The sequence below is a fragment of the Cebus imitator genome, unplaced genomic scaffold (genome assembly GCF_001604975.1).
Source record: "Cebus imitator isolate Cc_AM_T3 unplaced genomic scaffold, Cebus_imitator-1.0 Scaffold50, whole genome shotgun sequence".
NCBI classification, from domain to species: Eukaryota; Metazoa; Chordata; class Mammalia; order Primates; family Cebidae; genus Cebus; species Cebus imitator.
The window spans coordinates 996,277-1,022,961 of record NW_016107365.1 but is presented as its reverse complement, the minus strand read 5'-3'; the positions used below and the strand labels follow the sequence as shown (position 1 = coordinate 1,022,961).

The following is a 26,685-nucleotide window of genomic DNA, read 5'->3' as shown; positions in this document are numbered from 1 at the left end:
TGTTTTGCAAGCTGGCAGGGGTTCGTAGAGTCTGGAGTCACAACGTTGACCAAGGTTGATTAAAAAGTCCAATGGCCTTATCAATTGAGGCCAGAATAGGAAATAGAAGAATGTCTCTAGTTAGGCGCCACAGAGGTTGATTGTTCTTCCGCTTTTCATGGTCTTCCAGTTACTTCAGGTTTTCTAATTCAGGAAGGCCATCCAGAGGTGTACATGTAGGTCACAGGAGTCGCCATGGCATCCATGGCGCCATCAGTCAGCCTAAAAGACCTTACATTCCTGTCTTTTTACATTAGTAATATAAAGGGCAAAAAAAATGAAGAGTGGAGGGCAGTGGAATATTAGGAAGGCCGGCACAGAGGGATGATGGGGCGATGTTTCTCAGGGCTTCTTTAAGCAGGATTGGGGCGGCTCGGAAAGCTAAAAATGAGAAAGAATTTAGATTGCTGGGAGATCTCAGGGCAAGGGGTGATATTGTGGGGTTATTAGGAGGTGCATTTGTCAAATTGAATGATTGGTTATTTCTTGTATACGATTTTGTAGGAATTGAGAGATTAATCGGAAAACACAGGGCCCAAATAAGAGAATGAGAAAGATAGGTATCTGAGGACTAAGGATTGGAAGAAGCCATGACTCCCAGTTAGAGAGTGTCCAGCCAGGTCCAGAATAACCATTTGCCTGATTAGCAAGCTTTTGGGCTCTGTCTTTTAATTTATTGATGGCGTCATGTATGAGGCTGGGCTGGTTTACATAAAGACAACATTCTTCATTTAGGAATAGGCAAATACCTCCTTTTTCAGCAGTCAGTAAATCAAGACCTCTGGTTTTGGAGGACAACTGCAGCTAGGGCATTTACTTGAGCTTGAAGAAGGGTTAGTGATTCAGTTAATTCTGCAGTGCTAGCAGAGAAATCATTAGAGAGGTTACAGAAGATGACGACTGACGTGGTAAGGCCTGCTATGCTTGTGCCAAGTGCAGTAGTAATTCCTAACCCTACAAGTAAGGGAATCAATGGAATGATTCTCTTGTGTCATGTCGGGATCATAAGGGGAACAGGGAGGCTTTTGTCTCCGTTGGCAAACTGAATTTTGGGAGTAAGGAAAACTAGGATACAAGAGCCTTTCCAGTTGATAGGAAGCCACATGCAAGAAGAAGAACCACAGAGGAAAATAAGTCCTTGGCTTAGACAGAACTGGAAGTGTAAACTAAAAAGGTGAGAAAGTGTTTTGAGGGGCTGGAGCTTTGGACCCAAATGCCGAGGGAACCAGCAAGGGCTGTGGCTGTTAAAGGTTCTAGCAGGATTTGGCAGGGTAACTGTGGAGGGAGAGCTTTTGTTTTCATGGTGTATGAGGAAGCATGTGATATCTATAAGTAACTAATCACTTTCATTAATAAGATTGGGCATGAGCAGAGAATGGGAGCAAGATTAAGAGTGAGTATAGAAGAAAAGAAGAGGACTTTATTGGGGTGGAAGATTGGAGAGTTCCCTGCCACTGAAGATTATCTATCCACTCTAAGAGAGAAGGGTGGCAGCGTGAGGGTAAAACCATGAAATATCAGAATTGCCTGGAGGAAAAGTGTAAACCGGCAACTTAAACAAAAGCAGGGCATATAAAAGTAAATGAGTACAGTGAATTTGAGCACAGTTAGACAGAAAGTAATAGAAACAGATTTTCTGAGGTGTGGTTTAAGTGGTAGGGGCAACTGCAGTAAATAGCAGTGTTAGGAAAAAGATGCCTACTGAAAGTAAAAGGTATGTTGGGTTTATATAGGGTTAGTCTTCCACTTTGGGGATACGGGTGACTTTAAGAGAAGTCAGGTAGAGAGTACTTGCCACTTCCAGGAGGAGATGGAGGAGTCAGGCCGATTAGTGGACACAGCTTTATCCTGGAATGATGGACCCACTGGGGAGGGTCTTGTAGATGGACAGCGGTTGGGGTGCTATAGACGACCAGGAAGGTTCCTGTCCACTGAGGTTGCGGAGACCGAGGGGTTAGGCTTTTAACTAGGACTGACCTTCCGGGTAGGGTGTTTTCACATGGCCGGGTATCTGGAATGGGTAAGAGGAAATTAGCAGCCTGGCAGATTTCATGTCTGGCCTGTTGGAGGACTGGAAGATAGTCACCAAGAAGACTGGTGTCTGGAGTAAGGTTAGGCCCAAGCAGAAACGTGCAGCCATATAGGAGTTCAAAGTGACTATACCCTGTGGGTTCTTTAGGAGTGGCTCGAATCCTGAGTCCTCTGCAGTGGATAACTCTGGCTTTGGCTGGGAGGAGAGTGGCCTTAAGGAGGGCCTTTATGAAGGGGGCATTGATAATAGAGGACCCCTGTGTGGTGAGAAAACCTCTTTCTGCCTATATGGCAGCATGGTGGTGTAGGATGTAGAAGGCATAGAGTTAGTATAGATATTAATATGTAGTCCTTTGGCAAGAGTAAGAGCATGGGTTAAGGCAATTAGTTTAGCTTGCTAAGAAGTAGTGGAAGAGGGGAGTGTGGCAGCCTCGATAATAGATGAGTGGGATACAACAGCATAGCCAGCTTTGGCTGTGTCAACCCACTGGGCTTGGGGAACTGCCATCAATAAACCATGTGTGGTCTGGGTCTGGACTAGGAAAAAGGTATATGGGGAAATGGGGAGGATACTATATGGATTAGGGAGATACAGTCATGGAGTTCAGGGTTTATGTTATGTATTACGTGAGGGGCTGGGCTGAGTCAGGACTGAGAGCAATGGTAACTGTGGGTGATTCAATGAATAGTGAATGAAGTTGGAGGAGGTGAGAGGTAGAAAGTATGTGTGTAAGATGTGAAGCGAAAACTAAACTTTGGAGGTTGTGAGAGCTATAGAGGGTAAGTTGGCATAGCCTGTGATTTTGAGGGATTCTAAGAGTATCAGGGCAGGGGCAGCTGCTGCTGCACGTAGGCATGAGGGCCAGCCCAGGACTCTGAGGTTCAGTTGTTTGGGTGAAAAGGCTGAAAGCTGTGGGCCTGGCTCCTGTGTAAGAATTCCAATGGCATAGCCTTTTATTTCTGCTGTTTAGAGAGAAAAAGGGTTGAGAGGAGTTGGGGAGCACTAAAGTAGGAGCAGTCTCTAAGGCCTTTTTTAAAGAACAGAAAGAAGAATGGGGGAAGCTAAGTTTCCTTTTGTAAGTTCATAAAGTGGTTTGGTTAGGGGAGGCAAAACCTAGTATCTAGAGGTGAAAGTATCCTACAACATCTAGGAAGGAGAGCAGCTGTTTAGTGGATGGGGTTGGGGTTTGGGAAATTAACTGGATACAGTTGGCAGGGAGAGTGCATGTATGCTGGTGAAGGATTATGACAGATGCGTAGAAATTTGGGCTTTAGAAAAAAGCATTTTTGAGGTCAAGAACAGAATAGTGAGTTGTGGAAGGGGGTATGGAAGATAGGAGGAGGGCACAGGGGTTTGGTATACAACCAGGTGAATGGGAAGCACTATCTGATTAATAAGGCAAAGGTTTTTGACTCACCTGTAGGACTTGTCCAGTTTATGAACGGGTAGGATGGAGGTGTTACAGGGAGAGTTAGTGGGAACTGAAAGGCCATGTTGTAGTAAGTTAGTAATAACAGACTTTAGGCCTTTTAAGGGTTGTGCTGGGATGGAGTATTGGTGCTGGATGGGATAAGGGTGATTAGTTTTTAAGGGGATGATGAGAGGTGAGTGACTTGTAGCAAGGCATGGGGAGGTGCTGTCCCGCACCCTAGGGCTAAGGTAGGAGGACATACCGGGGGCTCTTGAGGGAGGTACGGGTTTGGGAAGGGGGGCAACAGTGAGGTGTGGCTGGTGGCCCAGGAATAGTTAAGGAGGCAGACAGTTTTGCTAGGATATCTCGGCCTAACAGGAGAACTAGACAAGTGGGGATGATTAGGACAGAATGTGGAAAGGAGTGCTGGCCTATCTGACACCAGACTTGGGGAGTTTCGAGAGGCCTGGAGGCCTTGCCGTTAATTCCCACAGCAGTTTTGGAGCCAAGGAGTCAGGTCCTTGAAAAGAAGGCAGTGTTGAGTGGGTGGCCTCCATGTTGATTAAGAAGGGGATGGGCTTATAGGAGGACATGTAGTGGACAAAACTTCTCGAACACTGTACTGAGTAAGGAAGTGACTTTTTATTTGTCTGGGAGCTGCAGCAAGCTAATGCCTTAACAATTGAGCTCCCCGAAGAGCAATTCCTTTCCCTTTTTAAGGCTTATAACTCAAAATGAGGAACAGAGGTGAAACTGTGTCATTGTCCATTGGGAGGGCAGCTGACCGCACAGTCTTTGGCTTTTATTGATTTGCTAATTTATACTTGGCATGCACAGGAAGGGAAGAAGGGGAAGGGTTACAGGAGCTGAACAAAAGCAGTAAATCACTTGGGGGCAGATGCAGCTCTAAAGAGGGGGGCGTCTGGATTGTGCAAACATGGAGTATGTGACCGGGGGCAGGTTCCTGGGTCAGAGGAAGAACATTTCTCTACCATATTCTCAAGGTTTGTAGATAACATAGACACCAGTTACAGAAGGGGAGTTATTTTCTTAGCCCTCAGGCCTCACTGCGGCAAGGCCACTGGCATCAGTTAGTTGCCTGACTGCTGACTTCAGCTTCTTGCTATTTTACCTTTTCTAACAGCAAGCAACAGGCAGAAAATAAATGGCTTCGCCTCATAGGCTTACCCTCCACCGTAAGAGTTACCTGAAGCTTGGCATCTGTGATGGCCCGGGGGCCTCTTAGAGGTTCAGGCAGCATCAGTCTTCAGCTGCCGGGCCGCAGCGACGTGAGTTGAACAGTCCAACTTCCAATGGTGCCCGCACAGACAGGGCAGGGCTTAGGAGGAATCCTGGGCTGTGGGCATTCCTTGGCCCAGTGGCCAGGTTTCTGACACTTTGAGCAAGGTCCGGGAGGGGTGGCTGGACGCTGTAGTCTGGGCACTTTGAAGTCTTTGTGAGCTGGTGGTGTGGCTGGGGTTTATCTTATGGCAGAGGCAAGCATTTATAGTTCTGAGATGCACTGCTGCCAGGCAGCTTCTTCCCTGTTACTGAACACCTTGAAGGCGAGATTGATTCTATTGTGGAGTTTGAGGACCAGATTCTAATATCTGTAGCTTTTTTAATGTCAGGGGCTGATTGGGTGATAAAATGCATATTAAGCATTCTTCAGGGGTGGAGTAGAAGTAAGGATGATGTTTAAGTTGCTCCAGGTGAGTAATGGGACTGGGTGAAGTATTGGAACTCTTGTATATATATATATACACTGTAGTAAGATCTGATGAAAAGGAGCCTAACTGTTGGCCGATTTGGGAATGGTCAGGTAAAGAGAAAGGAATGTGCATCCTAACTATGCTTTCGGCTCCAGCCACCTCTCAAAGGGGGAATTGTTGGGCAGGGGCAGAGGAGTTAGCCCCGGGACTAAACTGTAAGCTGGACTGGGTATGAGGTGGGGAGGTAACAGGAGGGGCATAAGGAGGTAGGTTGTGGGCAGAAGAAGAGGAGGGAGACTCTGGGGGTGGGGGGTGGGCCTGGATTAGGGCCTGGGTTTAGACAGGTGGGAGGAGAAAGTTCGGAAGGGTTGATGGACAAGGAGGACTCTGGGTCACTGGCAGAGGCAGGAGTGGCAGATGGAAAGAAGAGAAGGAAAATTTGGGACGAGTTGCATTGACAGCAGAGATTAGGGAGGGATTGGAGTGTAAAAACTGCCTGGACCTTGGGCACCTTAGACCATTTGCCCATTTATTGACAAAAATTGTTTAGGTCTCAAGGGTAGAAAAATTGAGGCTGGGTGCGGTGGCTCAAGCCTATAATCCCAGCACTTTGGGAGGCTGAGGCGGGTGGATCATGAGGTCAAGAGATAGAGACTATCCTGGTCAACAAGGTGAAACCCCATCTCTACTAAAAATACAAAAATTAGCTGGGCATGGTGGCACGCACCTGTAGTCCCAGCTACTCGGGAGGCTGAGGCAGAAGAATTGCTTGAACCCAGGAGGCGGAGGCTGCAGTGAGCCGAGATCGCGCCATTGTACTCCAGCTTGGGTAACGAGTGAAACTCCGTCTCAAAAAAAAAAAAAGAAAAGAAAAGAAAAACTGAAAGTGCCATTTTCTGGCCAATTGGAACCATTGTCTAATTTGTATTGAGACCAGGCTATATTACTGGAAAAAAAAAAAAAAAGAGAGAGAGACGTTTAGGTTTCAGATTGGGCAACAGTTGAAGAGATTTTAGGTTTTTTAGGACTTAGGCTAGAGGCGAAGGCAGAACTAGAGGGCGGAATATTGCCCTAGTGAAGGAGATAAGTTAAGGAAAGGAGCAGAGTAGAGACTAGGAGGAGCGAGCAGCTACCAGGGTTTTCAGCAAGAGTCCCTGACTGATTCCTGGGCTGTGAAGTGGGTGAGTGATCAAGGCAGGCGTCCAGACATCAAGGGAAGATCGTCGTCCGGAATCCGTGACTAACGTCAGAGCTTTTGAGCACGTAGATAGAGTGTCTCCTTTGCCTCTACTTAGAGAGGGAGACTTGTCTCTGAAACTTTTCTCCTTGGAATTTAAAGGAAAAGAGAGAGAGAGGGAGACTTGTCTCCTTGGGATTTAAAGGAAAAGAGACAGGGAGACTTGTCTCTGAGACTTGTCTCATTAGGATTTAAAGGCAAAGAGAGAGAGAGGGAGACTTGTCTCCTTGGGATTTAAAGGAAAAGAGACAGGGAGACTTGTCTCTGAGACTTGTCTCATTAGGATTTAAAGGCAAAGAGAGAGAGAGGGAGACTGCTTACCCGATCTGAAGGTAGTGAGAGCTGTTTGGCACACTGAGAGCTGCTGGGCTGTCTGATGTGTTGAGGTCTCTGGTATCTTCCAAGAGAGGGAGCGTTTGTTGTACTGGCCAGAGCATATAAAGTCAACACCAAGACAAAAGTATGCCAAATTGCAGGGTCTTTATTGCTGGCGGCCACGGAGGACTCGCGTCTCTCCAACCCCTGGCCCCGAAAGGCCACGGGTTGGAGAGACGTAAAACCACATTTTACATGTAAAACCACATTTTATACCCGTAAAACCACCTTGGGGGCGAGGGTGAGGGGCGGGGGTGGGGGTGAGGGGCTTCAAGGGTGAGGGGCTCCGGACATTCCGAGGGCCAGGGGACTTTTGACATTCTGATTGTTAATTAAGTAGTTCACAAAAGTCAAGATAAGCATTTGTTTACACATTGTCTGGGTAGGGTGGAAATCACAGACCTTAATTACTTATTACAAGTCGCAGGGGCCAAGATGGCCTGGGTTTGGAGTGCCTGCCTGTCACATTAGGGTTACAGAGAGCAATTTCAAGAGAAAGCCAAGGTGTGGTTGAGGTATGCGGTTTTATGGGGCTTTTACCATGTCACAGTTGACAGGGGACCGGTCTCCCCAAAGGAGTACCCCTGTCCTGGGTTTTCTGCACCAAATGTTAAAATGCACGCTCTGAATGAAGAGACCCCCTCAAACAGGCTTTATGTGAGCAACATGGCTGTTTATTCACCCAGGTGCAGGCAGGCTGAGTCCAAAAAGAGAGTCAGCAGAGAGCGGTGGGATAGAAGTTGGTTTTATAGGTTTGCAGCAGGCAGTGGAAAGTTACAGAAGTTACAGTTTAGGGTGGTTTTTTGCAAGTTGGGAGGGGGTCATGGAGTCTGGAGTAATGAAGTTGACCAAGGTCGGTTACAAAGTCCAATGGCCTTATCAATTCAGCCTGGACTAAGAAATAGTAGAAGAATGTCTCAAGTTAGTTAGGCACCACAGGGGTTGATTGTTCTGCTTTTCATGGTCTTCCAGTTATTTCAGGTTTTCTAATTCAGGAAGGCTATCCAGAGGTATGTATGCGGGTCACGGGTGTCGCCATGGCATCCATGGCATTGTCAGTCAGCCTAAAAGACCTTACAGATGTGTCCTCTAATTTTGTGATTTCTTTATTTCTTCAGGACCACCTTTCATTTTCTACTGATTGCTTCCCTTCTTTTTTTTGAGACAGAGTCTCACTGCGTCACCCAGACTGAAGTGCAGTGGTGTGATCTTGGATCATTGCAACCTCTGCTTCCTGGGTTACAGCAATTCTCCTGCCTCAGCCTCCCGAGTAGCTGGGACTACAGGCATGCACCACCATGTCCAGCTAATTTTTGTATTTTTAGTAGAGATGGGGTTTTGCCGTGTTGACCAGGCTTGTCTTAAACTCCTGACCTCAAGTAATCCACCCATTTCTGCTTCCCAAAATGCTGGGATTATAGGCGTGAGATTACAGCAGTGAGCCATTGGACTCAGCCTGTTTTTATTCCTTTTACCAAATCTCCAAGGAACATCTCCCCTTCCAAGTGGGAATGTAACCTTAAACAAGTCAGTTAACCTCTTTGTGATTACTTTTCTTTTCTTTTCTTTTTTTTACTGGATTAAATGGCATAAATTAACAGACCTATGTGGTTACTTTTCTTATTTGCAAAATGACTTAATGATTTTAAGGACTTTTTTTTTTTTTGGAGACAGGGTCTCACTCTGTCGCCCAGGCTGGAGTGCAGTGGCATAATCTCTTTTTCTCTGATATTCGTTCACTGCAGCTTCCCCTTCCAGTTCAAGCAGTCCTCCCACCTCAGGCTCTTGAGTAGCTGGGGCTACAGATGTGCATCCCCACACCAAACTAATTTTTGTACTTTTTGTAGAGATGAGGTTTTGCCATGTTGCCCAGGCTGGGATTATACGTACTTTTTATCTATCTATATATTTTTTTTTGAGACAGCCTCACTGTGTTGCCCAGGCTGGAGTGCAGTGGTGTGATCTTGGCTCACTGCAACCTCTGCCACCTGGGTTCAGGTGATTCTTCTGCCTCGACTTCCCGAGTAGCTGGGACTACAGGCACGTGCCACCATGCTTGGCTAAGTTTTTTGTATTTTTGATAGAGGTACAGGGTTTCACCATGTTGGCCAGGCTAGTCTCAAACTCCTGACCTCGTGATCTGCCTGCCTCAGACTCCCAGAGTGCTGGGATTACAGGTGTGAGCCACCGTGCCCAGCAGAAGTACTTTTTATCATATAGCAAGATTGACAGTTTTACACTGGAACACGTTTATTTCTATATAATAGAGATTAACAGGGTAATGACAAGGCTGGGTGCAGTGGCACACACCTGTAATCCCAGCACTTTGGGAGGCTGAGATGGGCAGATCACTTGAGGTCAAGAGTTTGAGACCAGCCTGACCAAAATGGTGAAACCCGTCTCTACCGAAAATACAAAAATTAGCCCAGCTTGGTGGCAGGCACCTGTAATTCCAGCTACTTGAGAGGCTGAAGCAGGAGAATCACTGGAACCTGAGAGACGGAGGTTGCAGTGAGCTGAGATCGTGCCACTGCACTTCAGCCTAGGTGGCAGAGCAAGACTCTGTCTCAAGAGAAAACAAAAAGAAAAAAAAAATAGGAAAATGACAAAAAATAATATTACAACTCAATGAATTTTATAACAAACTTTTTTGGAATTCATTGACTAATACTATACCAAATCCAATATACTTTATAGTATACCAAATCCAACTCCGCTCTATAGTATATATTTGATTCTATTTGGACTTGTCTCACTAATCCCTCATACAGTGTATTTTATTTTTTGCTGAAGTAAAAAAAATGGTCATTTTAGCCATTTTTAAATATATAGTTCAGTAACATTAAGTATTTTCATATTGTTGTGCCACAGATCTTCAGAACTTTTTCATCTTGCAACCTGAAACTACCCATTAGCAAATCCCAAATTCTCCTTCCACTTAGCCCTTGTTAATCATCATTCTTTCTAGTTCTATGAATTTGACTCCTTTAGTTACCTCACCTAAGTGCATTCTTATAGTTAGTGTGTTTGATTTTGCTTCCATGCCTCTTTGTTGTTGTTCATGCTGTAGTTGTAATGCATTCTATTTTGTCTACCTATGCAAATCCTATTGGTTTTTTGTTTTGTTGTTGTTTTGAGACAAGGTCTCAATTTGTTACCCAGGCTGGAGTGCAGTGGCTCCATCTTTACTCACTGCATCCTCAACTTCCTGGGCTCAAATGACCCTCTCACCTCAGCCCCACAAGTAGCTGGGAGTACAGGCATGTGCCACCATGCCCAGCTAAATTTTTGTATTTTTAGTAGACATGAACTTCTTACCATATTGCCCAGGCTGGTCTCGAACTCCCAGACTCAAGCAATTCGCCTGCCTCGGCCTCCCAAAAATGCTGGAATTACAAGCATGAGCCACCGTGCCCGGCCCAAATCCTGTTGGTTTTTATTTCTTAGGCCTGTTTCCTCCATATGATCATTCAGTATACATTAATTTCTTTCCTTTTCAATTAAAATACTAACTGTTTATATTTCACATTTTGATGTTCAGAATTCCTTAATACTGTTTTTTGTTTTGTCTTATGTGACAGTCTTAAATCCCTAGTTAGATCGTATCTCTGGAGATTAACATATTTCCATATATCTCTCAGTGACTTTTATTATTACTGTTATTATTATTATTATTTTGTTGTTGTTAGACAGGGTCTCCCTCTGTCACCCAGGCTAGAGGGCAGTGGGATGATCATAGCTTACTGCAACCTCCAACCCCTGGGCTCATGTAATTCTCCTGCCTCAGCCTCCCAGTTAGCTGGGATTATAGGCATGAGCCACCATGTCTGGATAAAAATATTTCCAGGTGTGGTGGAAATGAAGGAAGGAAGGAAGAAAGAAAGGAGGGAGGGAGGGAGAGAAGAAAGAAAGAAACAAAAGAAAGGAAAAGAAAAGGAAAGAAACAGAAATTGGTACCGGGAAAGCAGGAAAGGGAAATGGAAATAAAAAATAATAATGAAAATAAAACAAAAATTGGTTAGTCACTGTTAACAGTTTGTATCCTTATAATCTAGAAACATTATAATTTCAAGACAAAAATTTACTTTGGATGATAGATTCTGAAGTCAGAATAGCATTCCCATAGTCTAAATGAAGTCAAGTTTTATCTGATCTTAATTGAAATAAATGTAGCTGGCTTTGCACAAATCTACTCATGGTCTGTGGGTTGGAATTAAATTGTAGGGGCATTCACTTGATGGCATTCATTCACCTGTGTCCAGCTTTGGGAGTCAAGTCACATAACCTCTAAGCAGGTAAGTTTCCTGTGGCTTTATTTAGGATTTTAAATATTCATTTTCAGTGTAATTTGGTTATGTGTGGATTGAGATGACTCTTGGTACTAACATACGTTTTCTGATTAAACCTACCTGATCATGCGTTGTTTTTATTTCTTACCCTTTCCAGAGCGATGATTCTGACATTTGGGATGATACAGCATTGATAAAAGCATATGATAAAGCTGTGGCTTCATTTAAGGTATGAAATGCTTACTTAGTTACTCATTTTTTAATTTTCTCTTATTACTCATTTGGAAAAGAATTGATAACATAAAGTGTTAAAGTACATGTTATTCAGTTTTCATTTTGAAGAGTAGTTGGTAATATGGGTTATTAAATCAGGTGGTGTCTTCCCTTAGAAGTTGATAGCCTGTATATGTCATCCTTTTTGTGGAGGCAATTTAAATAAAATTTAAGACATTTATTCCTGACTGGGTGCGGTGGCTCACTCCTGTAGTCCCAGCACTTTGGGAGGCCTAGGCGGGTGGGTCACTGGAGCTCAGGAGCTCAAGACCAGCTTGGCCAACATGGTGAACTTCTGTCTACTAAAAATACAAACATTAGCCAGGCATGGTGGCACGTGCCTGTAATCCCAGCTACTTGGGACACTGAGACAGGTTAATCGCTTGAACCTGGGAGACAGATATTGCAGTGAGCCAAGATCACGCCACTGCACTCTAGCCTGGGTGATAGAGTGAGACTCTGTCTCAAAAAAAAAAAAAAAGTATTATTTTTAGTATTTTTATATTGTATCAAACTGTAGAAGTCCTCTAATTGAGATTAATAGGAAAAGGACAGTCTGAATTATAATTTTAAACATTTAACAAGCATTTAATAAAATGATGACAATAAATAGCAGTAGTACAGTAATTAATACTTGTAGAATGCTGACAGTGCTCTACGTGCTTTGCACATGTTAAATTAATCTAATCATCCCAAATCCTATGAGTTGGGTATGAAGTCAAGTGTTCCTGTTGGGTAGGAGTATACAGTTCTTTTAGGAAGTGTAGTGTGGTTCTGTGGTTCAAACAAGACACTTAAATAGTTGGCCAACATCATCACCTTCTCCACTCTCTGAAGTGTTTAGTCTTACTGAGTAGTAAATATGGGTCATCAGTAGTCCAGGCTACCTTGAGCAAACAGAGCATATACTCATGCAGTGTATAAAGAGCACCAAGCATACTGAGTTCATATCTTTCTCATAGTTACTCTTGTGACATGAGCTAAGGATCAGACCTCTGTGTCACCTTTGTAGCTGAATTCTAGATTTCTTTTTCTTTTTTTTTGAGATGCGGTCTTGCCCTGTCACCCAGGCTGCAGTGTTGTGGCACAATTATGCCTCACTGCAGCCTTTAACTCATGAGCTCAAACAATCCTCTCACCTCAGCTTTCTGAGTAGTTGAGACCGCAGGCATGGGTCACCACACCCAGCTCATTTTTGTAGTCTTTGTATAGAGTCAGACTCACTGTGTTGCCCAGGCTGGTCTGGACTCCTGAGCTCCAACGATCCCTCCGCCTTGACCTCCCAAAGTGCTGGGATTACAGGAATGAGCTGCTGCACCTGGCCTAGATTTTTAAATGTGCTTTCCAATATACACTGAAACTGGAAGTCGACTAAAAAAGAATTACCAAGAGAGTTCTATAAAATAGAGATTGAAATGGGGCTCAATGTGGGATGGCTTGGTGATATTGCAGGGGGAAGTAATCTGAGTAAAGAAGGAAAAGAACTGATTTGGGAAAACGATAGTTTTAGTAGTGTTGAATTTGAGGGTGAAGATGTGAAATTGATCATTGGAAATGTTGGATTCAGCAAAGTCAGATCTGGATAATAGCTTCAGAAGTGTGTTTGCAGACTGTTGTAATTAAAGTATTAAGAATAGATGGCCTTAAGCAAGTAAAGAAGGATGGCCAGATTTATTGGGAATGCCTAAGTCTAAGGCTTGATCAAAAGTAATGAAAGCATTGGGGCCCTACATTGCTATGACATCCAAGGTGCCGTGAATGTCGGGAAGCAAGATAATTAACAGGGCCTAATGTTACAGAGAGAATGAGAGCAAGGAGATTTGATTAAAAGGGTCTTTAGAGCTGATAATCAGATATAATGCCTTTAAGAGCAGTTTTTTTTTTTTTCCCCATTTATTTTATTGCATTTTAGGTTTTGGGGTACATGTGAAGAACATGCAAAATTGTTGCATAGGAACACACGTGGCAGTGTGATTTGCTGCCTTCCTCCCCATCACCTACATCTGGCATTTCTCCCCTTGCTATCTCTCCCCAGCTTCACACCCCCCAAGAGCAGTTTTTATAGTGTAGGAAGTGGCCAAAAGGAAATAGATGCTTTCTGAGGTGGTGGATCCTTGATACCAGCTTATAGTGGTAACTGAGTTATGTTGTGACTTTTATTTTATGTACCACCCTGTAACATGTACATTTTTATTCTGTTTTCATAGCATGCTCTAAAGAATGGTGACATTTGTGAAACTTCAGGTAAACCAAAAAGCACACCTAAAAGAAAACCTGCGAAGAAGAATAAAAGCCAAAAGAAGAATACTGCAGTTCCTGTAAAACAGGTTATTTCAAAATGTTGAGATTTAACTTCAAAGGATATCTTGTTAGTCCTTATTTAATGTTAGTAAAATATCTTTAACTTTAGTGATTAGTACAGTGTTTCTATTGACATGCAATTATAAAACATCAAAAACAACTATTTTCTGTTTAGGAACATACATGTTAGTCATGAAAGTATAAGGAATTAGATGGGAATGATAAATCAAAAATCAGGACATGCATTCCATTTGTGAGTGGAAGGCGGGGAGAAGGAGATGCTGTTTGGGAGGAGTACCCAACGACTGTAAGCTGAATTAGCGTGTTACGTCTTAAGCTGAGAGATGGATTTTTTTTCCTTTTTTTTTTTTTCAAAAACTCTAGAACTATTAATTCCAAGGAACCCAGAAGTCTAGGTAGATTATTTCTGCTAGTTAAAAACAGTAATCCTGAAAGCTGAATATTTTGGTGTCTCATTAGCCAACTTTAGTTTCATCATTACCAAGGAGGAAGAGAGGCTAACAGTTGATGAGCACTTGCTCTAGGCCAGATCAGAGTGCTGGGCACCATATACATTTTCTGTCCTTCCTGCTCTTCACAGCAAATATGGGAAGTAACTTATATTATAGCCATCTAATAAGGTGGGGAAACTAAGACTCAAAGAGATTCAGAAACTTGTCCGTCATTATATAAGGGGAGAGTTGGAATTCAGATTTATGTGTTTAGACCCCAAGCCTTTCTCATTACATCATTTTGCCTTCCAAATTACCCTCTATTCTTCACCTCCCCACTGATCAAAACAAGATGATAATTTGCCCTCGTCAAAAGAAATGTTTGCACATATCTATCTTTGATTTCTTTTGTAGTGGAAAATCGGGGACAAATGTTCTGCCATTTGGTCAGAAGACGGTGGCATTTACCCAGCTACCATTGTTTCAATTGACTTTAAGAGAGAAACCTGTGTTGTGGTTTACACTGGATATGGAAACAGAGAGGAGCAAAATCTGTCTGACCTACTTTCCCCAATCCCCGAAGTAGCTAATAATATAGAACAGAATGCTCAAGAGGTAAGGATACAAAAAAAAAATTCAGTTTTTGGAAGCAGAGACTAGATGAGAAATTGTTAAACAACATAAGTAGTTGTCAGTTAGATACACTGGGGCATTAAGTTTTTCGTAATGACACCCTTATAACAAAAACCTACATATTTTTTCTTTTTAAAGAATGAAAATGAAAGTCAAGTTTCAACAGATGAAAGTGAGAACTCCAGGTCTCCTGGAAATAAATCAGATAACATCAAGTCCAAAGCTACTCCATGGAACTCTTTTTTCCCTCCACCACCCCCTATGCCAGGGCCAAGACTGGGACCAGGAAAGGTAAACCTTCTACTTATGAAAGGTTTCCCACAAAATAGTTAATATCAGGGTGTGTAACCTTTTTATTAACTAATTTGTAGCTCTCCCATGAAACCTTTGTAACTCTTGTTAGATGTTGTAAAGACACAAGAAATAAGACAATGAAATAAGATAATGATGCAAAATAGTTATTTTTTTTAAAAAAAACACCTTAGACACTGCAATGAATGCCACAAAATACTTTATGTGAAAGATTTATCCACCTTCTTTTGTGGAGTATTAGGTATTAGACTAATAATGAGCACACTTATTTAAGTTAGAAAGTATAATACTTTATCGTCAGCTGGATGACACGCTGTTGTTTCCCATGTCACCTGTATAAGATATGTAAAATAAGAACACATCATTTACATCTAATATAGATAAAATCTCTTGGCGCTCTCAGATTGTTTTGTAGAGTTCAAATGTAATTGTATTCATTTATGATCCTTGGATTATAAGTAACAGAAACTAGGTCTATTATGAGAAAACACTGAACATCTGTTTTAAAAAAAAAAAAACTAGTTCTAAAAAGATTTGTATTATAGGTTAGATTATGTCATGGAACCTAAGGGCTTGTCCCTTTCAGTTCTTTTGTGTAAACCAGCGATTTCTTCTGTGGAGGGAATGGTATTTAGGCAATAATTTTTTTTTTTTTGAGACGGAGTTTCGCTCTTACTGCCCAGGCTGGAGTGCAATAGCGCATTCTTGGTTCACTGCAACCTCCACCTCCTGGGTTGAAGCGATTCTCCTGCCTCAGCCTCCCGAGTAGCTGGGATTACAAGTGCCCACCACCACACCCAGCTAATTTTGTATTTTTAGTAGAGGTGGGGCTTCACCATGTTGGCCAGGCTGGTCTCGAACTTCTGACCTCAAGTGATCTGCCCACCTTGGCCTCCCAAATTGCTGGGATTACAGATGCCTGGCCTAGGCAATCATTTTTTAAAATGAAGCATGATTCATCTAAAGTTTTTCTTAAGATTTTCTGTGATAACTTTCTTATTGAGGCTGACATTATGTTATAGTTTCTTGAATCTAAAATGATAAATCCTCTTAGAGTGTATATATTATGCTTCTTTGGTCTCAGGGGGCTGATTTTTATAAGGTGTGAGATTTGCTAGTTTTTACAATATGTGCACTAAGTTAGCTTATATAACTAAACTGATTTCCATAAAAACATTATACAATTTAGTTAATGAAATTGGGGGGTATAGTCTTTTATGATTGAAATAATCTTGCTAAATAGACTGTCTGATTTATTAGGTAATTACCACTCTTATTTTGTTTTACTTCCTTAATATCTACCTAGAAAGGAAATGAGAAAAATCTAGGGGTTGTCATTTGAATTGAGTCTGTTTGACTTCAGGATTTTGGTGCATGAAATTTCACTTAATCTTTTTTATACGTATAATACAAATATTATTCTGGGTATTTTTATTTTTTTGATTTTTAATCATTTTTATTCATTTCATATTGAAATGGGTAAATTAATTTTCCTTTGAACTATTCCTTATAGCCAGGTCTAAAATTCAATGCCCCGCCACCGCCACCACCACCACCACCTCCCTTTCTACCACACTGCCTGCCTCCATTTCCTTCTGGACCACCAGTAAGTAAAAAAGCATGTATATATTAGATTTTGCCCTCACGTACAATTTGATATTTAGCAGAATAGAGGATTGGAAAATGTCATCGTAGACCATCCCTAGGGCCAGATTCTAATGGGTAGAAATTTGAACTAAACCTCTGGGTTATTTGTGTGTGTATTTTTAATTCTTTTCTGTTACCTAAATGCAGTGTTCTTGTAGTGCCAACTTTAGGCTCTATGTTGCCAGCTTCTTTCCTGGCAGAAGTTAGTATCTATTCTATAGGGAGGTTCCTGTTAGAAAGGATTTAATTATACCACATATAAGGGATTAGTATTTTAGTATTTGCCCTTCTAAGTAAAGTTGGATGTTAGTTTCTGATGTAAACTGGATTTCTTTCTTTTTTTTTTTGGAGGCAGCTTTGTCCCTGTTCCCCTGGATAGTGTACAGTGGTGTGATCTTGGCTCACTGCAGTCTCTGCCTCTGGGTTCAAGCGATTCTCCTGCCTCAGCCTCACAAGTAGCTGGGACTACAGGTGTGCGTCACCACACCTAGCTAACTTTTGTATTATTAGTAGAGACAGGGTTTTAGCCTGTTGGCCAGGCTGGTCTTCAACTCCTGACCTCAGGTGATCCGCCTGCCTCAGCCTCCCAGAGTTCTGGGATTACAGGCATGAACTACCACACCTGGCTGTAAACCGGATTTCTAACGGTAGATTTTTAGGTATTAACTATAGATACAAAGATACTTTTTGGCATGCCATTTATTGGGGTGGGGTTAGGACACATGTTCTACCCTTTACTTAAAATGGCCCTTGAAATGCTGTGTGAGCTCTTTGTGTTCATATTATGTGCGTGTGTTGAGGAAAAGCGTGAAAGCATTTGTACTTGATTTTTTTACTCATAGCTTCATAGTGGAACGGATATATAGTCTAATGAAATAAAAATGTTTAAACATTTTATGTCACTGTTAGTTGATCCTTGTTTAATTTAACTTTGTTGGTCTTTTGTTGTTACTAGTTGGCTTTCTCCAAATGCTAGATACGTTAAGAAATTTAAGGCTGGGTACAGTGGCTCATGCCTGTAATCCCAGCACTTTAGAAGGCTGAGGCAGGAGGATCACTTGAATTCAGGCATTTGAGACCTGTCTGGGCAATTTAGCAAGACCACATCTTTGTTTAGGGAAAAAAAAGAAAGAAATTTAAGTAGAAGATGATCTAAGCAAACATACACTTAATATCCAGCATTCACTATATAATATAAGTCTCCAGACTTTACTTTTTTGTTTACTGGATATAAAATATACCTTTTTCTGTCTCCAGATAATTCCCCCACCACCTCCCATATGTCCAGATTCTTTTGATGATGCTGATGCTTTGGGAAGTATGTTAATCTCGTGGTACATGAGTGGTTATCATACTGGCTATTATATGGTAAGTGATTGCTTAGCATCGTTTCCTGACAATGTTTTGTAGTTATGTGACTTTGTTTTGTAAATTTATAAAATACTACTTGCTTCTCTCTTTATGTTAGTTAAAAATAAAAAATACAACTATCTGTCTGAGGCTTAAATTACTCTTGCATTGTCCCTTAGTATAATTGTAGTTAATTTTAAAAGCTTTCATGCTTTTCTTAGGTTATTTTGATTATGTATAATCTAACAATATATTTAAATTCTTTTTCTAAATTTTTAAATTTCTGCTTTCATTTGAATTGATTGTAGAGGATGGAAAAGATGGGATAATTTTTCATAAAATAAAAATGAAATTATTTTTGTGCACAAAGATCTGGGGTAATATGTACCAAATTGAACCTTGGGGCCTGTGGCTTCAAACTTGTCACTTTATACATTAGTCTCCTACAGACAAGTTCTATTATATTTTAGTCAAAACATTTAAAATTATTTTTAAAAAGAAGCTCTTATGCCCTGCTAAAATTGTTATGTGATATTGTAGACACTTGAATTTTTAGTAAGTTAATATAGAATAAACAGCTGACTAAAAGGTATAAGTTTTTATTTTTATTTTATTTATTTATTTTTGAGATGGAGTTTTGCTCTTGGTACCCAGGCTGGAGTGCAATGGTGTGACTAGTAGCGATGGGGTTTCACCATGTTGGTCAGGCTAGTCTCAAACTCTTGACCTCAGGTGATCACCCACTTCTGCCTCCCAAAGTGCTGGGATTACAGGTGTGAGCCACCATGCCCAGCAGGTGTAAGTTTTTAAATGTATCATCTGTGTGTGCCCCCATTAATATTTTTATTTAAAAGTTAAGGCCAGATGTGGTGGCTCACACCTGTAATCTCAACATTTTGTGAGGCCAAGGCAGGCAGATACTTGAGGTCAGGAGTTCGAGACCAGCCTAGCCAACATGATGAAACCCTATCTCTACTACAAATACAAAAGAATTTAGCCTAGCGTAGTGGCACACACCAGTAGTCCCAGCTACTTGAGGAACTGAGTCAGGACAGTTGCTTGATCCTGAGAGGCAGAGGTTGCAGTGAGTCAAGATTGCACCACTGCACTCCAGCCTGGGTGACAGTGAGACTCCATCGCAAAAAAGAAAGGAAAAGGCCTGGCACAGTGGCTCACACCTATAATCCCAATACTTTGAGAGGTCAGGGCAGGTGGATCACTTGAGGTCAGGATTTTTAAGAGTAACCTGGCCAACATGGTGACACCCCATCTCTACTAAATATATAAAACTTAGCCCAGTGTGGTGACAGGCAGCTATAGTCCCAGCTACTTGGAAGACTGAGGCAGGAGAATCACTTGAACCTCGGAGGCAGACGTTACAGTGAGCCAAGATTGTACCTCTGCACTCCAGCCTGGCCAACAGAGTGACTCTGGGGAAAAAAAAAGTCTCCCTTCAGTTGTGGTATAACCTTGGTATATTTGTATGTATTATGAATTCCTCATTTTAATGACCAAAAAGTAACAAAACAGCAGCTTGTAATTTGTTTTGAGATCAGTTATAACTCTAAGCTTTTATGGTTTTTTAAATTATGAAATATTTGAAAAAATATATAATGTATATATAAAGTATCGGCATAATTTATGTTCTAAATAGCTTTCTTGAGATATAATTCACATGGTGTGCAGTTTACCTTTGAAGGTATACAAGTCAGTGGTTTTGGTTTTCACAGTTATGCAGCCATCACTACAATTTTAGAACATTTTCATCACCCCTAAAAGAAACCCTGTTACCCTCATTTTCCACAGCCCTTGAGAGTCAGTACACTTTGTCTCTCTCTCTCTCTCTCTCTCTTTTTTTTTTTTGAGATGGAGTCTCTCTGTCACCCAGGCTGGAGTGCAGTGTCACGATCTTGGCTCACTGCAACCTCTGCCCCCTGAGTAAAAGCAATTCTCCTACCTCAGACTCCTGAGTAACTGGGATTACAGGTGCGCACCACCATGACTGTCTAATTTTTGTATTTTTTGTTGAGATTGGGGTTTCACTGTGGTGGCCAGGATGCTGTTGATCTCCTGACCACGTGATCCACCTGCCTTGGCCTCCCAAAGTGCTGGGATTACAGGCGTGAGCCACTGCGCCTGGCCTTTGTCTCTTTTTTAAATTTTGAGATTCAGTCTCGCTCTGTCACCCACGCTGGAGTCTAATGAGCGATCTCGGCTCACCTCAACCTCCACCTCCCAGGTTCAAGCAGCTCGAATGCCTCGGCCTCCCAAGTAGCTGGGATTACAGGGTGCCTGCCACCATGCCCAGCTAGTTTTTGTATTTTTAGCGGAGGGGGGGTTTCACCTTGTTGGCCAGGCTGGTCTCAAACTCCTGAGCTCAAGTAATCCGCCCACCTCAGCCTCCCAAAGTGCTGGGGTTACAGGTGTGAGCCTCTTGACCAACAACATCCAGATGTTTCTGTTTCTTTTACCTGAGTTTGAGCAGCAATTGTTGGGCAGAGCCTTCTCCAGAATATTTGCTACAAATTCTGGCTAACTATAGAAATGATCCTTATTTTTAGAAGTATTTTCTACATATTCATTAAAGTTAATTAATTAAAATATAAGAACTTCAGTTTGGAAATGTTAGGAAATTCCAGTTTCCTTAGCTTACATTTTTGTTTCTTGGAATTTTATTTGTTATTTTTTTAAAGACAGGGTTTCACCATGTTGGCCAGGCTGGTCTTGAACTCCTGACCTCAGGTGATTCCTCCCCCCTCCCCCCTGCCCCCAGCCTCCCAAAGTGCTGAGATTACAGGCGTGAGCCACCATGCCCGGCGTCTCTTGGAATTTTTATCATTAAAAAAAATAAGCCGGCTGGGCACAGTGGCTTACGCCTGTAACCCCAGTGCTTTGGGAGGCTGAGGTGAGGTGATTGCTTGAAGCCAGGAGTTGGAGACTGCCTGGGCAACATGCTGAGAGCCTGTGTCTACAAACAGTTTTTAAAAAAATTAGCTGGACATAGTGACATGCACCTGTTATCCTTGCTATTTGGGAGGCTGAGGCAGGAGGTTCCCTGAGCCCAGGTATTCAAGGCTGCAGTGAGCTATGAACACACCATTGTGTTACTGACCATGTGGTGTTCAGCTCTTAATACAATAGAAATTGTGAGGCCAAAGGAATTTTCCTAAATAAGGCTTTCTTGGAGCATATGCCCAGGTATAAGGGAGGCAGCACAAGAGAGAGACAATTTTCTGGCTGACTCCCCAGAGAGAGTTGGAAAGGCAGTTTGTTAGAGGCTGTCATGGGAAAAGAGTGACTTTAAGGTATGTAGAGGCAGGGAACTTTTAGCACTTGTGCAGTTTCATAACATGCTTTTTCATGCTTGGCATGTTGCATTAGCATGTTAACATCTCCACCCTAGGTGTGATTTTTAGTATTATAATGAAGCTAAGGTTAAGGATTGTTCCTTCTCCTGGCCTTGTGTGTATGCTGGAGATAGGGCAACTCCCTTGAGTAAGATTTATAATGGGAGCTGCAGCTTCAAGGCCTCATAATCAGTAGGTATGGCCCCTTGAGTGAGATTTATGGTGCATGGTCCAGATGGTTTGGTTGGGGTCTCCACCAACCATAGGGCCTCCCTTGCACCAGCCTGCAGTAGAGGTCCTTGGTGGGGTAGGAGAAGGAGGCGCTGAGTCCCGTCCCTACCCTGTCTCAATTGTACTTCAGCCTGGGCAACAGAGAGAGATGCTGTCTCTAAACAAACAAAAAGAACAAACCACTGCTGATTGTTAGGTTTTCCAACAGCTTAAGTGTGGTTTTTTGTTGTTGGTTTTGTTTAATTTTTTTTTACATTTTTAAAAATAGAATCAGGGTCTTGCTCTGTCTCCCAGGCTGAAGTGCAGTGGCACAGTCATGCCCGGGCTCAAGTGATCCTCTCATCTCAGCCTCCTGAGTAGGTGGGACTACAGGCACAAGCCACAATGCCCAGCTGATTTTAAAATTTTTAGTAGAGATGAGGCCTCCCTGTGTTACTCAGGCTGGTCTTGAATTCCTGTGTTCAAGTGATCCTGTCACCGTGGCCTCCCAGAATGGTGCAACTATAAGTGGGAGCCGTTCCCCGGCCCAGCTTAAGTATTTTTAAGATGTCATTGCCTTATGCTAGCAGTTCTTAACCTTTGTTCTACAGAAGCCATGTGGTTGAGATAGGCTCTGAGTCCAGCTCTTAACCTCTATCTTATTGTCCTAAAAATCTAAGCAGAATGCAAATAACTAAGAATAATATTGTCAAAATAATATAAAATAGGTTATAACTGTGGTACTCGTTAGTAACAAATCTTTCACTATATCTTAAAATCTGTAAGTTAGTAATGAAATGGGAAGCTGCTGCAAGCTAGTGTACATACAGAGAGAGAGAAGGCATTGAAGCCAGAAGAGAGAGGACATTTGGGCTAGATCTGACCAGAAAAAAAAAAACAGATGTTTTAGTATTAATTTTTGTTTGGCTTTATTTTTTTATTTGTTTATTTATTTATTTATTTATTAGTGAGTGCTGGTCTTTAATGGTCTCATTTTAATAAATGAGTATGACACAAGTAGTTTAAGGTTGTTGCAGGATGAGCCGCTGACAGAACCCCTCAGACACCTGAGTGAGGAGGGAAGAGACTTTATTCACCTGTGGAGCACTGGTAGACTTGCGTCCAAAAGCCGAGCTCTCCAAAAAGCAGTTTCTTTCCCTTTTTAAGGGCTTACAACTCTAAAGGGGGAACTGTGAAACTGTGTCATTGCCCATTGGCTGGGCAGCTGACCTCACAGTCTTTAGCTTTTATTGATTTGCTAATTTATATTTGGCATGCACAGGAAGGGAAGAAGGTAAAGGGCTACAGGAGCTGAACAAAGGCAGTAAATCACTTGGTGGCAGATGCAACTCTAAGTGGGGGTGTGGACTGTGCAAACATGGAGGACATGACTGGAGGCAGGTTCCTGGGTCAGAAGAAGAACATTTCTCTGCTACATTCTCAGGGTTTATAGATAACCTAGGCACCTGTTATAGAAGGGGAGTTATTTTCCCAGCCCTCAGGCCTCTCTGCAGCAAGGCCACTGGTGTCAGCTAGTTGCCTGACTTACTGACTTCAGCTTCTTGCTATTTTACTTTTTCTACCAGCAAGCAACAGGCAGGAAATAAATGTCTTCCTCTCACAAGGTCATATATTTTATTTGATGAAAATAAGGTGTAAGTGGGCTCAGGAATATCATTGGACATATTGAAAGAAAAAAATGTTTTTTGAATTTTCTAAATTTGAATTTTATATTTTAGAGACTGGGTCTCACTTTTATTGCTCAGGCTGAAGTGCAAGGGCACATTCACAGTTCACTCAGCCTTGACCTCCGGGACTCACGCAGTCCTCTCACCTCAGTTTCCCGAGTGGCTGGGACTACAGGGATATACCACTCCACCTGGCTAATTTTTATCTCTTTATTTATTTTTATTTTTAAATAGAGTATCACTCTGTCGCCCAGGCAAGAGTGCAGTGGCCCAGTCTGAGCTCATTGCAACCTCCACCTCCTGGGTTCGAGCGATTCTCCTGCCTCAGACTTCCGAGAAGCTGGGATTACAGGCGCTGGCCACCATACCCAGCTAATTTTTGTATTTTTAGTAAAGACAGGGTTTCACCATCTTGGCCAGACTGGTCTCAAACTCATGACCTCAGATGATCCACCAACCTCAGCCTCCCTAAGTGCTGGGATTACAAGCCTGAGCTACTTTTATTTTGAGACAGCATCTTGCTCTGTCACTTAGGCTGGAGTGCAATGGTGCGATCTCGGCTCACTAACCTCTGCTTCCTGGGTTCAAGCAATTCTCCTGCCTCGGCCTCCTGAGTAGCTGGGGTTACAGATGCCCACCATTATGCCCAGCTAATTTTTTGTACTGTTAATAGAGACAGGATTTTGTCGTGTTGGCCAGGCTGGTCTCAAACTCCTGACTGCAGGTGATCCACCTGTCTTGGCCTCCCAAAGTGCTAGGATTACAGACATGAGCAACTGTGCCCAGCCTGTGCTACCATGCCTGGCCTAATTTTTTAATTTTTTGTAGCGACAGAGTCTCATTATGTTGCCCAGGGTGGTATCAAACTCCAGGTGTCAAGTGATCCCTCTACCTCAGGTTCCCAAAGTCGTGGGACTGTAGCCATGAGCCACCAGTGCAAGAAAAACTTAACTGCAGCCTAACAATTGTTTACTTTGGGATAATTTTTAAAGCACATTAAAAGACTGCAAACCTATTTTCTGATATTTTATTGAATAAAATAAGTAAAATGTCTTGTGAAATAAAATACTTATTAACATCTGTATAAAATATATATGCTGTTCTTCTAACTTTGATTTCCTTACAGGGTTTCAGACAAAATCAAAAAGAAGGGAGGTGCTCACATTCCTTAAATTAAGGAGTAAGTCTGCCAACATTATGAAAGTTAATTTTTGTAAAACTTTATGGTTTGTGGAAAACAAATGTTTTGGAGCATTAAGAAAGTTGAAATGTTAAAAAGTTGAAAGATTAATGTAAAACAATATTAAAGACATTTTGATGCCACAACTGTTAGATAAAAGGTTAATCTGCATCCCTACTAGAATTCTTATGGTGTCAAAGTATCAGCTCACCAAATACTGGTGGGTTGTGTGGAGAAAAACATACTTTCACAATGAAGAGAGCTTTAGGATATGATGCCGTTTTCTACCACTAGTAGGCAGAGAACCAGACATGTTTTTTGATTGTGATACAGGATGACCTAGGCATACTGCACTGTACACTTTATGACATATGAAGTGCCCTAGTTAAGTTTAACGGGTGTCCACACAGGACGTGGTTTCACTGGAATTTGTCTTTTTTGTTTTGTTTTGTTTCACTGGGATTTGTCAAGCCTCTGGTTCTAATTTCTCGTTTGCAGGAAATGTGGCACAGACCAGCAGTAAATGACATGACTGAAGAAACGATCAGACAGATCTGGAATGTGAAATGTTACAGAAGATAACCGGCCTCATTTCTTCAAAATATCAGTGTTGGGAAAGAAAAAAGGAAGTGGAAAATGGGTAACTCTTCTAGAGTAAAAGTTATGTAATAACCAAATGCAACGTGAAATTTTTTATTGGACCCTATTTTGAAAAACCATTGTAAAAGACTGGGGTGGGGTGTGGGGGTGGGGGCAGCACACTGGTGAGGCAGTTGAGAAAATTTGAGTATGGACTAGATTTCGAATGATATTGGATAATTATTGCTAATTTTATGAGCTGTGAGAAGGATGTTGTAGTTTATAAAAGATTCTTAATTTGCGTAGTTAAGCATTTAGGAATGAAGTGTTAGATGTCTCGTAAAATGGTTTAACAAAATGTATGTGATGCATATGTGGCAAAATGTTACCAAATCCAACTGATATGTATATGGCTATTCATTGTACTATTTTTTTTCTATCTTCTGTATGTTTAAAAGTATATAATAAAAATATTAATATTTTTTTAAAAATTAGCTATGTGTCTACAAACCACAGTGCTTCCATTATTCATGTAAAAAAAAAAAGAGAAAAAGAAAAAAAATTAGCTATGTGTCTGTGATTGTATTTCCTTTTTTTTGAGACAGGCCGGAGTGCAGTGGCATGATAGCAGCTCACTGCAACATCCACCTCCCAGGTTCAAGTGAGTATTCTGGCTCAGCCTCCCGAGTAGCTGGGACTACAGGTGCACACCACTCACCACAGCACCCAGCTAGTTTTTGTATTTTTAGTAGAGACAGGGTTTCACTATGATGGCCGGGATGGTCTCGATCTCTTGACCACGTAATCCGCTCACCTTGGCCTTCCAAAGTGTTGGGATTACAGGCGTGAGCCACCACGCCCAGCCTTGATTGTATTTCTTTTTTGCATATTATTTGGCACTTTTGCCCATATTTGTATATATTTTCATATGGATGCCACCATGGCATTTTGTGTATGTGCATGTGTATTTCCCCTTAATGTCATATTTTTCTTGTCTTTACATATTCTTTTTTTTGTTTGTTTTTGAGACAGTCTCGCTATGCTGCCCAGGCTGGAGTGCAGTGGTGCAATCTCAGCTCACTGCAACCACTGCTACCTAGGTTAAAGTGATTCTTGAGCCTGAGCCACCTGAGTAGTTGGGATTACAAGCCTGTGGCACCATGCCCTGCTAATTTTTGTATTTTTAGTAGAGACAGAGTTTCACCATATTGGCCAGGCTGGTCTCAAACTCCTGGCCTCAAGTGATCTGCTCACCTTGGCCTCCCAAAGTGCTGGGATTACAGGTGGGAGCCACCACTCCCTGGCCTCTTATTTTTTTGTAGAGACGAGGTCTCACAATTTTGCCCAGGGTGGTCTCCAACTCCTGGACTCAACCAGTCTCCCCACCTTGACCTCCCAAAGTGCTGGGTTACAGGTGTGAGCCATCACACCTGGCCTCCACCCAGCCTTCTTTTTCACCACCCCATCTACGTAATTTCCCCTCGTTGAAGCTGCTCTCTACTTATTTTTTTTTCTTTTTTTTGAGACAGAGTCTATCTCCCAGGCAGGCTGGAGTACAGTGGCACGATCTCAGCTCACTGAACCCTCTGCCTCCCAGGTTCAGGCAATTCTTCTGCCT

At 42.1% G+C, this 26,685-nt stretch overlaps 1 protein-coding gene across 4 annotated transcripts in view; it reads left to right on the top strand.

The window, feature by feature from the left end:
* Positions 1-25,561, top strand: part of LOC108303674 (survival motor neuron protein) — a 39,171-nt gene extending 13,610 nt beyond the window's left edge. The window contains exons 2-9 of one of the 4 annotated variants that reach the window (XM_017527591.2): positions 11,253-11,324; positions 13,576-13,695; positions 14,536-14,736; positions 14,893-15,045; positions 16,580-16,672; positions 17,971-18,081; positions 24,435-24,488; positions 24,987-25,561. In XM_017527591.2, coding sequence (XP_017383080.1) covers positions 11,253-11,324; positions 13,576-13,695; positions 14,536-14,736; positions 14,893-15,045; positions 16,580-16,672; positions 17,971-18,081; positions 24,435-24,485 — 801 coding nt within the window. In that variant the 3' untranslated portion in view covers positions 24,486-24,488; positions 24,987-25,561. The remainder of the gene's footprint in view (positions 1-11,252; positions 11,325-13,575; positions 13,696-14,535; positions 14,737-14,892; positions 15,046-16,579; positions 16,673-17,970; positions 18,082-24,434; positions 24,489-24,986) is intronic. The other 3 variants (XM_017527593.1, XM_017527590.1, XM_017527592.1) reach the window with 3 other exon arrangements.
* The last annotated feature ends 1,124 nt before the right edge of the window (positions 25,562-26,685 follow it).